Source organism: Aquila chrysaetos (genome assembly GCF_900496995.4).
Source record: "Aquila chrysaetos chrysaetos chromosome W unlocalized genomic scaffold, bAquChr1.4 W_unloc_3, whole genome shotgun sequence".
NCBI lineage: Eukaryota > Metazoa > Chordata > Aves > Accipitriformes > Accipitridae > Aquila > Aquila chrysaetos.
This window is the reverse complement of record NW_024470323.1, coordinates 1,513,081-1,524,383: the sequence shown is the minus strand read 5'-3', so window position 1 is coordinate 1,524,383 and position 11,303 is coordinate 1,513,081. Positions and strand designations below refer to the sequence as shown.

At 45.1% G+C, this 11,303-nt stretch overlaps 1 protein-coding gene across 1 annotated transcript; it reads left to right on the top strand.

Moving 5' to 3' along the window:
• The first annotated feature begins 334 nt into the window (after positions 1–334).
• LOC121233031 (endogenous retroviral envelope protein HEMO-like) lies at positions 335–6,199 on the top strand. Its single transcript, XM_041121615.1, has 2 exons — positions 335–728; positions 4,437–6,199. Exon 2 carries the CDS (start codon positions 4,574–4,576, stop codon positions 5,831–5,833), a length of 1,260 nt encoding a protein of 419 aa, XP_040977549.1. The 5' UTR covers positions 335–728; positions 4,437–4,573; the 3' UTR covers positions 5,834–6,199.
• Positions 6,200–11,303: the final 5,104 nt, after the last annotated feature.

The following is an 11,303-nucleotide window of genomic DNA, read 5'->3' as shown; positions in this document are numbered from 1 at the left end:
GGTCAGCTCGCCACGCGTTGTCTCTGCTGCTCCTTCCTCCTCAGGGGGAGGACTCCTCACTCGTCCCCTGCTCCACCGTGGGGCCCCTCCCACAGGAGACAATCCTTCACTAACTTCTCCAACGTGAGTCCTTTCCGCGGGCTTCAGTTCCTCACAAACGTCCCTGGCGTGGGTCCTTTCCGCGGGCTGTTCTTCAGTCACACGCTGCTCCAGCGCGGGCTTTCCCATAGAGTCACGGCCATCTTCGGGGGCCTCCGCTCCACCATTCACCTCCATGGGCTGCAGGGGAACAGCCTGCCGTCTCACCACGGGCTGCAGGGTGATATAGAGACCACCAGAGGCCTCCAATGCGCCTGCGTAAAAGACATTTGCATATGCTAATAGTTTCCCGGAAAACTAATGAATAACATTTCTCGGAAATCTAGTGAATATGCATGTAGAACCTGTACTTAACCTGCACAATTAGACCCGACGGTGTGCACGATAGGTGGAGCGATCCCCCGTGCATCCAGCGCTGCCAATAAAGAATACCTACTTAATAGTTAATCAAACTATTGTGTTAGTTTCTTTGAATCAATCTGGCACCCCAGATGGGACCTGCTCTGCTCGGCTGCAGGACCCGCTGAGAACAGGACTCCCTAGGGTACCCCCGGGATTTCCCGGAGGGACTCCTCGCCTCAATCGGATCACTGCGGGAGCAGACAAGGACACCATCTAAAGGAGTAAAGGTATTCTTTATTCTTTTATGTTTATTTTATTTTTGGGACCGGTCATTTGTAAAGCTATCCATAAGTCATAAGACAAAAGTAAACTTATGCAGGATGGTGTATACCAGGTAGCTAGCACCCTTGGTATACATTTGGTGTGGTATATGTTTGGGTGCTTTTGTTTCGGTATACTCTGTATGCTTTTGTACACTTTGTGTGCTTTAGGTTTGGTACCCACTCGTGTGCTTTTGTTTATGTTTTGAATTTGATTTTGTCGTTTTTGGTTACTGAATGTGGTAAACGGCTATTGGAACTGAATTACGGATATCGTTTGCGGATTTTGGTCTTTGGATTGCAAATTGAAACGACAGCTCAGCTGCGGAGCGTGTGTGGAGTTCTGATCCGCAGTTTCGTAACTCCGCAAGGGGTATGGCTGGAGACGAACGAAGTGTGACTCACTGATGATTTGGAACTTGAATTTATATGTTATCGTTGTAATTGTAAGTTTGAGTTTGATTATCCTAATCATTTTGTGGTGTTGGTGTAAGAAAGTCCCTGTATGGTGCATCGCATAAATGTGGGTATTTGAATGGTGTCTTACATCCAGGAAATGAGTGTATGCCCTCATATGTCCTGGAATGCATGTGGTGCAAACAGAGGTTGCAAATAGATTGTGGAGGGGATATTGAATGCCCTGAGTGTCGGGTTTGGACTCCCTGGGACAAGAGGGGACGGGCTACGTATACAGTTGAGATTGTTTGTGGTTGGAAAGGTAAAAATCTAAACGAGTAATAGGGGAGGTAAACAAAGTGGTGGAATATTGAAAAAGAGCCCCTTAGGCTGTATTTTGGATCACTGGAAGGAGATAGGGGGACCACCAGGTGGAAGTGTGGATAAGAAAACTTTAATAAAATATTGCAATTAGTAGTGGCCTTTATATAAGTTAGACGGTGATGAAAAATGGCCCTTTAATGGGACATTGAATTATAACACTTTGTTACAATTTATGTTGTTTTTGAGACGAGAAGGAAAATGGGATGAGGTGATGTACGCAGATATGTTTTTCACTTTAAGAAATCATTCAGAATGGCAGAAAGAATGTGGCATTAATTTGGCCCACAAGATCCTCTTGTGTAGCAATGGAAAAGGAGCAGAAAGGATACAGGGAAGATGAAGAGATGTTGTTCGGCATGTAGTATAGGACAAAGATGTGTAAAATTAAAGGAAACTGAGGAAAGAATAGAAGATTTTGTTTTTTCACCACCCTTACTACCTCCAACACCCGTAGAAGGTAATTTTACTGACGATACGGGTGCGAAAAGAGAAACGATGAAGGTACGAGCATGAGAGATTTAGGTTTTACTCCTATTACAGCTTGCACCCGGAGTAAGGTCGGTCCAATAATCCAGGCTCCCTTAAGACAGGCAATAGGAGCTACCAGTCCTACGAGGATTAAGGTGCCATTTACGATGAATGATTTAGATTCATGGAGGGAAATGGTAAAAGGATATCGGGATGATCCTGAGGGAGTTGCTAAAAGATTTAAGTTAATCGTTAAAAATCAAGATCCAGATTGGAGAGATATTAATTGATGTAGAGCCTTAACCGAAACTGAAAAGCAATTAATAATAAAGATGCTCGGATCAGGTCCAAATTGAAATAACTGCTGGGGTTTTACCAGTACGGTAGATAATCACGTACGAGAACAGACCCCAATTGGGACCCTAATGATGATAGTGATTACCGATTGTTGAAAAAATATCAGAATGGATAAAGATGGTATTGAAAATGCGATACCAAAAGGAGTTAATTGGTCAAGTCTGTATGCAGTAAAACAAGGTCAGACTGAAACTCCACAGAGTTTCTTGATCAGTTAAGAGCAGCTATGCAGAAATTTACTACCTTAGATCCCTTATCTGAAGTAGGAAAAACAACAGTTAGCTCTTTGTTTCTAGGACATCTCAGAAGATATAAGGCGAAAGCTTCAGAAACTGAAAGAGCCTGAGACAAGGGACTTAGAGAAATTGATAGAGGAAGCTTGGAGAACGTATCGGAACAGAGAGGGGGATGAGAGACGAAAATTGGGAAAAGCTATTGCTGCAGCTACTGTAGCTGCGCTGGGAAAGCAGGACAATGTGGGAGATTTCATGGAAAATGGGGGACATTTCTTTGAGCCTGATTATTTAGAGTTAGCATAAGTAGGCCGCAGTTAGCATGAGTGGGCCGGAGTACGTGACAGCTGCAGTATGAAAGGACTTTGAACCACCAGAAAAACAACGGACATGAGGAACTTGGACAGTGGAGCAATTAATAAACAAGATAACAGAACTGCAGAGGCAAGAAGGAGCTGCAAGAGCTTTAACGCAATTAAGAAAGCTGTCATTTCGGCTTAGAGCATTTAGCTGTGGGATGGGGACTTAGGAGTTGGTTTGTATCTTTGTTAAAATCGGGGTTTCTTTTATTCTTATGTATTTTATTAGGTATAATGTTGCTTTTACCGTGTTTAATTAATTGTGTTCATAGATCTTTGCAAAGGGCAATACAGCAGGTGTTAATTGACGAAAAACAAAAAAAGGGGGAATTGTGGACACATATTTAGCTAACATCGGTCGCAAGAGCATTCCAGACACCTTTAGAAGACCTTGAACAGAATAAACAAGAAGACAAAAAAAGAAAGATGCCAATTAGAAGAACACAGGTGCGCATTCCACAATAAGGGAACTTGGCACAAGAACCTCAATTCGGCAGTTTATCTTGACCAATTAGACTGAGACAAGTTTCGCATGTTTTAGTTGGTATAACCAATTATGTCCTATGTTTATGCACGTGTACAGAGTTGGTATAACCAATTATGCCTTATGTTTATGCGTGTGTACAGAGTTGATATAACCAATCATATTTTATGCTTGTGCGCGTGTACAGTGACTTTGCAGAATATGTGATTATAAATATGTGTGTGTTTTAGCAATAAATGTCATCTGCTTTCAACTTTACAGGCGTCCATTTATTTCTACTTCCTGCAGGACAACTCCCTTCGTGGGAGGGGTCGGGGAATTGGAAGGAGGGGAGGCTCAAGCCAGCCCCTAAGATCGGATCAATGTGCTTATTGTAAAGAAATAGGCCATTGGAAAGGACAATGTCCTAAGCTGAGTGGAGCACAAGCTGTCGTAGCCAATGTTACCTCTGGTCAATGAGGGGGACCGGGGGAATCCACCCTAGCGGATCCGCTGGTTAAAGTTAAGCTAGGGAAAATAGAATGAGAGGTGGATTTTCTTGTAGATACGGGAGCGTCCTATTATCTTCTGATCGAGGTTAGAAATCATTCCTCGTTTCGGAATTATAGACTGGCAGTTACATACCCCATATAGACCTCAAGCAAGTGGGCAAGTTGAAAAGATGAATCATTTAATTAAGCAACAGATAGCAAAAATTGGTCAAGAGACTAATCTAACTTGGCCCCAATCTCTTCCCCTGGCATTGCTTAGAATGAGAGTGAAACCAAAAACAAAGGAAAATTTAAGTCCCTTTGAAATATTGTATGGGAGACCATATAAATTTCAATTTACAGGAGAAGATTTAACCCAATTGAGTGCAGGGTATTTGTGTGACTACATGGTATCCCTCCAGAAGCAGTTGGAAAATATAAATAAACAAGTTTTAGTAACCAGGGCTAGAGGGTTAGATCAACCGATCCATCCCTTTAAACCGGGTGATTATGTATATGTAAAGATTTTTTCAGGACAACCTCTGGAGGAGAAATGGGACGGACCCTATCAAGTGTTGCTGATGACCTTCAATGCCATTAAGATCAAGGAACAGCTGGCCTGGATTCACTATTCAAGAGTAAAGAGAGCACCTGAGAGGCCATGGACGGTCATCCCTACAGGACCCACGGGTCTGCGATTCTCCAGATCATGATGGTAACAGAGTTATTACTCGGTTCAAATGAAGCTCGATGGAACTTGAACTCACATTTTTCCTTGACACAAAATGTTTCCCAAATCCTGAACAGAACTGATTGTTGGATATGTACTCACATGCCAGAACATGGGGGAAAAGGAATCTCGCTAATTGGTATTCCGATACCAAGAAATCACTCCTGGACCGATCTTTGGGAAAGTACCACATGGTATACTGACAATGACGAAGTCCGGAAGTTAGAAATAACTAGTCCTGAGGCCCAGGAGCCTTATTGTACGTGTGTACAGAGATGTAATCCACCTAGAGGACTTGGAAAAATTGACTCTGTTAATGGGACATATGTGGGGAATCATACAATTTGTAACAAAACTATAGATATTGGAACTTCAACTTCTGTTAATACTACAGCATGGCCAGTGCCGGAAGGAAAAGGATGGTACTGGCTATGCAATGACACTGCCCGGAAAGTTTTACCAAAGAATTGGATGGGAACATGTACTTTGGGAGCAGTGGTTCCGAATATGACTATACACAGTTCTCTGCCAAAAGGATGGGTGCGAACACACTTTCGAAAGATTAGACGAGATGTTGAGAATCCTTTAGTAAGGAGGCCTACTGCCTTTCATAGTTTTGTCCGGTGGTTTCTTCCATGGTTGGGAGTGAGTGAGTTAGAAAAAGCCATAGTTAACATTTCTGCAGTAATAGAAAACCTTGAGAATAGAACAACTGATGCAATAAGAGCCCAACAATTAGAAATATCCAGTTTATCTCACATTGTACTACAAAATAGAATGGCATTAGATCTATTATTGACCTCTCAGGGTGGAGTATGCACAGTTATAAATACGAGTTGTTGCATGTATATAGATCAAAGTGGAAGAATCTCCACCGACTTAGAAGAAATTTGGAAACAGACCAAAATACTACATGAGATAACAAAGGATGACCTCTCATGGGGATTTAAAGAATTGTGGGACAAACTAACATCCTGGCTGCCAAATTTCGGGTGGCTAAAGCATGTTTTTATTATGGTTATAATTTTAATGACTTTAGGAATGATGGTCTGCATTATGCTTAAGTATTTTGTGTGGTGTTGTCAGGGCACGGTAGAAAATTACGAAAGTTGGAAACGAAATAAAATCAGACATCAAGTAGAAACCGGAAAATATTTTACACGGTCTCTCGGAAGTAGTGAAATCCCATAGTTGCAAAAGAATTTGCAAAGGTTTAAAGAAAAGGGGGGGATTGATATAGAGAACGAACTGCTTATTGCTTAATAATTGTCTCTCTGTAACTTTACATACCAAGGACTGGTGTTTGTCAAGGATTAAGCCTGTCAGAGACTGGTACTTGGGAGTGATGAGCAAGAAGGAGCCATGAGCAATCACAAAACTTAATTAAATGCTTGATGAATTTACAATCTTGTTGAGAAGGCACAAGCAGAGGCCTTGCTTGAATAGATAGGGCTGGAAAAGATAAGAACTCCTGCCTTTGTTCTCGTCCTTGTAGATAATTTAGCTTAAACTAGCCATATGGTTTTACACCACTAATGAAAACTTAGATAATAAGAGCACTAACAAGCATTGATGTATCAAAACATGTAAAGGACAATACTGCGCAGAATCACCTGAGGAGGGTCAAATAGCGGACAAGTGAGGAAGACTATGGAAGACCACCAGAGGACTCCTGAAGACCACCAGAGACCTCCAATGCGCCTGCGTAAAGGACATTTGCATATGCTAATAGTTTCCCGGAAAACTAATGAATATGTATAACATTTCTCAGAAATCTAGTGAATATGTATGTAGAACATGTACTTAACCTGCACAATTAGGCCCGATGGTGTGCACGAAAGGTGGAGCGATCCCCCGTGCATCCAGCACTGCCAATAAAGAATACCTACTTAATAGTTAATCAAACTATTGTGTTAGTTTCTTTGAATCAAGGGGCATCAACCTCCTCAGGGGCCCCTCCTCTCCCTCCTCCTTCACTGACCTCGGTATCTGCATAGGTGTTCCTCTCACATTCCAATCCCCCTACTCACTACCAGTTCCCCTTCTTAAATCTGTTATCCCAGAGGTGCTACCACTGTCACTGATTGGGTCGGCCTGGGCCAGAGGCGGGTCCGACTTGGAGCCGGGGAAGCTTCTAGCAGCTTCTCACAGGAGCCACCCCTGCGGCCCCTCCCCTGCTACCAAAAAAAACCTGCACCACACAAACCCATAAAACAACTGAATTCTGAATATCTGAATTCTGTCCCTGAGCTCTATGAACTTCTAGGCTACCAGAGCAGAAAATCAGACCATCACCTTGGAGAACTGCTAGGGTCTTGCTACAAAACTGCTTTCACTGCTGAGCATTATAGAACAATCTGTTAGCATCAGTGAATTATTTCATTTCTTTTACTTATTGAAAATGCACACTCTAGTGACCCCTTTAAGGTTTAAACATTCAGGTCAGCATGTAGGGTACGGCGTTCGGAAGATCTCGCGATGTCACGGAAAGATAGAAGGCTAGTCGTCGCCTCCCTATGACATATCAGTAATCCCACCTACCGTTGTTAGTATAAAAGGAATTAACTGCGCAATAAAGGACGGAGTTGGCACTCACACCATGTGTGTTATCTGTCTCTTCCCTGGTCCGGGCCGACCAGTGATCTAATTGCGGCACCTTGATATGTAGCACTGCTACATAGTGGTGACCCCGACGTGATCGGTCGCACAGGCGACAATGGAGCTTGCGCAAGCGATTAAGGTATTAAAGGTGTTAGCTGATGAGGTGGGTGCCCGCGGTTCGATTAGGAGGGGCCCCACGGGCGAATGCATCCAATGGATGCTGCGCCGGGGAGACATTGGGTCTCCTAGATAAGTTTTGAGCCCCCCAAATTGGGGAGAGATTCGGGAGTCCTTGCTCCGATCCGAGCGCGGGGCTGCTGAACGATTGCAGAGTTGGGGGAAGGTGGAGCAGGTGGTCGCGGCGGGACGGGAGGCTGAGGCGTGCTGGTTGGCGGCGCGAGCTGCTGTGTCTGCGGGTGCAGCGCCGCCTCGGGGACAGCGGGGACAGTGCCCTCGGGGACAGCGGGTCGGACTCAGACGGAGCGGGCGGCCGTGGAGCGGGGCTCGCAGTGGTCCGTCCTTAATTGCGGACATGGGCACAGGGTGCGGCGGAGACGGATTTTTCCTGCAGAGGCGGCACCAGCGGGACCTGATGCGCCCCCCCCCCCCCCCCCAGTATCCATGAGAGGAGTTGCGGCGGGTGGTTCGGCAGCTCATGGGGGAGGGACGGTTTGCAACGCCTCGGGCACAGGCACAGGGCATACGCGGGCGTGACTTTACGGCAGTTGCAACAACTGCCTTGGCCGCACTTGGGCGTGTCGCGGCCATGGATAGAGCGGACCCCCCTTGCGTGAAAGTTCGGCAGGGGATTGCCGAGAGGTTTACTGCCTTTTTAGATCGGCTTCAGCTTCAGCTTGCTGTCAGGGCGGCAAACCTTCCGGGGGCGGCTAAAGAGGCGATTGTGCTTGAATGTGCTAGGGCTCAAGCTAACCCACAGAGCGCAGCGCTTGTCTCTCATTTGCCAGCAGGTTCGTCCCTAGGTAACATGATACGCCATGTACTGGAGAGAGAGCAACACCGGGAAGCGCGTCCGATAGTGGCGGCCTTGCAACGAGTTTTGCAGGCGAGTACAACCTGATACTGCTTTTGAGGAGCAGTCTGTAAGCAGGCCGCTAATGAGCAGGATTCTGATTCCGATAATAATTCTTTGTATCAGGCAGGTGGACTCTGAAAAAGAGCCGGATTTATATCCCCATTTACCCACCCCACCCTGCCTGCCGCGGGCCGTCTCCGCCGCTGCCTTCCTGCCCTCTCTGTCCTGCTCTCCTCTTTTCCTTACCAGTCTTCCTTCCTGCCTCCTTCCCCCCCCCCCCCCCCCCCTCCCGCCCTGGTACCTCTCTCCAGGGTCTGCAGAACTTACAACGGAACCTGGCTTTGCTGCACTGCCTGTATCTCCTTCTCCTGCTAATCCCTCTAACTCTGTGCCTCTGTCTAATCCATGACGATTCACTTAATGATTTGGGAAAAAATACACATAGTTTGATGCAACGCTGTCGAGAAAAAGCTCTACAGCAAGGAGATACCATGTTTACTTTTCCTGTTGTATGCACACCTGCCTCAAGAATGCAAGAACCTCAAGAGTTAGAGTTGTTAGGATCAGTCATCATGAATCCCTGTGTGATGTTTAATTACACTATAACACCACTCGAAAGGGTCAGAATGTAAATGCTATTTTGCCTGTATATAGAAATGCTACAGCTTGGTGTAACTATATCTATTCCAGAATATCACACTCTTTTTTCTATTCCAGCTGCTTTACCTACGCGGATGTTTTTAATTTGTGGGAATAGAGCGTGGGAGAGGAATTCCATCACAACTTAACGGAGGCCATGTAGCCTCGGACACTTACATTACTAACACCCGATATCAATATGATTCACAGTAAAAGGCTCACGATAACTGACACAGGTTTAAGTGGATGGCTAACAAGTTTGAGAATTACGGGATGTTAAAGATTTGCTTATGCATGGCTTAGTTATTTTAATTGTAATATTAGCAGTTGTAATGATTGTACCACGTATCATAAAATAGTTGAACGTATGATTGCAAAAGCATTTCATGTAACTTGGCTTGCATAAAAAATAAAAAAAAAAAAGAAAAGGGGGAAATTGTGGGAGATTTCATGAAAATGGGGAACATTTCTTTGAGCCTGATTATTTAGAGTTAGCATAAGTAGCCCGCAGTCAACATGAGTGGACCGGAGTACGCTCCCTTTAAGCCACTACAGTATTTGCATGTTACCGTAGACACCTATAGTAAATATATTCTCGCTACAGCGCACAGGAAGCAGAATAGCTTGGCGGTTGTACAACACTGGCGTGCTTGCATAGCCCAACTGGGGATTCCACAGACAGATCAAGACGGATAATGGTACAGCTTATACTGCGGAAAAGGTGAAACGATTTTGTGCAACTGGGGTATAGCCCTTGTACATGGCATTCCTTATAACAGCACCGGCCAGGCCATTGTAGAACGAGCACATCGAACCTTAAAGACCCTGCTAGATCGTCTTAGGGAGGGGGACCAGGCGGAGCCCTCCTGCTTACGGGATAATTCACCTGTTCCGTACACAGCGTCTCCTGTTAACTGCGTTAACTTCATTAAATCAGACAATTCGGGGGGACCTGGACCAGACGACGGCGCAACGACATTTTACGGCTACGGAAGAGAAAGGCCCCTACCCACTGGTCCGTGTGCGTGATCCCCAGACACGCCAATGGGACGGACCGTTTGAGCTGCGTTGCCTCGGCGGGGGTACGCCTGTGTACAGACGCCTGAAGGGCTACTGAAATGGGTCCCTAGTCGTATGGTTCGTCCTGCCTAACCTCGTAGTGTTTGAGTGTTTTTCTTTACAGATTGCTGTTATCCTTTCCTGGCTTGTGACGTCTTGGGTATCTGCTACGAATTTCTGACGCTGGAGCAATTAATAAACAAGATAACAGAACTGCAGAAGCAAGAAGGAGCTGCAAGACCTTTATAGCAATTAAGAAAACTGTCATTTCGGCTTGGAGTATTTCACTGCGGGATGGGGACTTAGGAGTTGGTTTGTATCTTTGTTAAAAATCGGGGTTTCTTTTATTCTTGTGTATTTTATTAGGTATAATGTTGCTTTTACTGTGTTTAATTAATTGTGTTCATAGATCTTGTAAGTCACCTTAGCCGACATAACAGGTCAAGATTCTCTGTGCACTGCAACCACATCACAAAGCCCGTGAACCAATAGACAGGATGGCTATGACTCGTGCGGCACGCCTGGCCAGCGACCGCATGTGCCATAGGCTCCCCATGTTTCAACTGAGGCGAATTTTAGCACCCCACTGGCCACGTGTTGCTGAAATCTGTTCCTCTGCAAATGTACAAATGCCGGGATTTTCCGAAGAGCATCGGGCTGGTGTATGGCAAGGCCATCGTTGCCTCTGTGGGGACGCCCACGTAAAGCTGGCACCTACCGATTGCTGGGCTGAGTTCGCGGATGGTGGTGACTAGATCTGCTAATGCTCTTCTAATAGAAAAAGGGAGGGGGAATTGTTGTGGGAACATATTTAGCTAACGGTCACAAGAGCATTCCAGACGCCTTTAGAAGGCCTTGAACAGAATAAACAAGAAGACAAAAATAAGAAAGATACCAATTAGAAAAACACAGGTGCACATTCCACGATAAAGAGAACTTGGCACAAACAACCTCAATTTGGCAGTTTATCTTGACCAATTAGACTGAGATAAGTCTCGTATGTTTTAGTTAGTATAACCAATTATATTTTATGTTTATGCGCGTGTACAGTGTTGATACAACCAATCATTAAGTGCAACTGGACGCGTGGACAGTGCATGAATAATGTGTGAATAGTGTGTGTAACCAATAGGAGCTAGTTGGACATGAGGAGGGGGAAATGTATGGAACACCGTTTGGAAGATCTCACGATGTCACGGAAAGGTAGAAGGCTAGTCGTCGCCTCCCTATGACATATCAGTAATCCCACCTACCGTTGTTAGTATAAAAGGAATTAACTGCGCAATAAAGGGACGGAGTTGGCACTCACACCATGTGTGTTATCTGTCT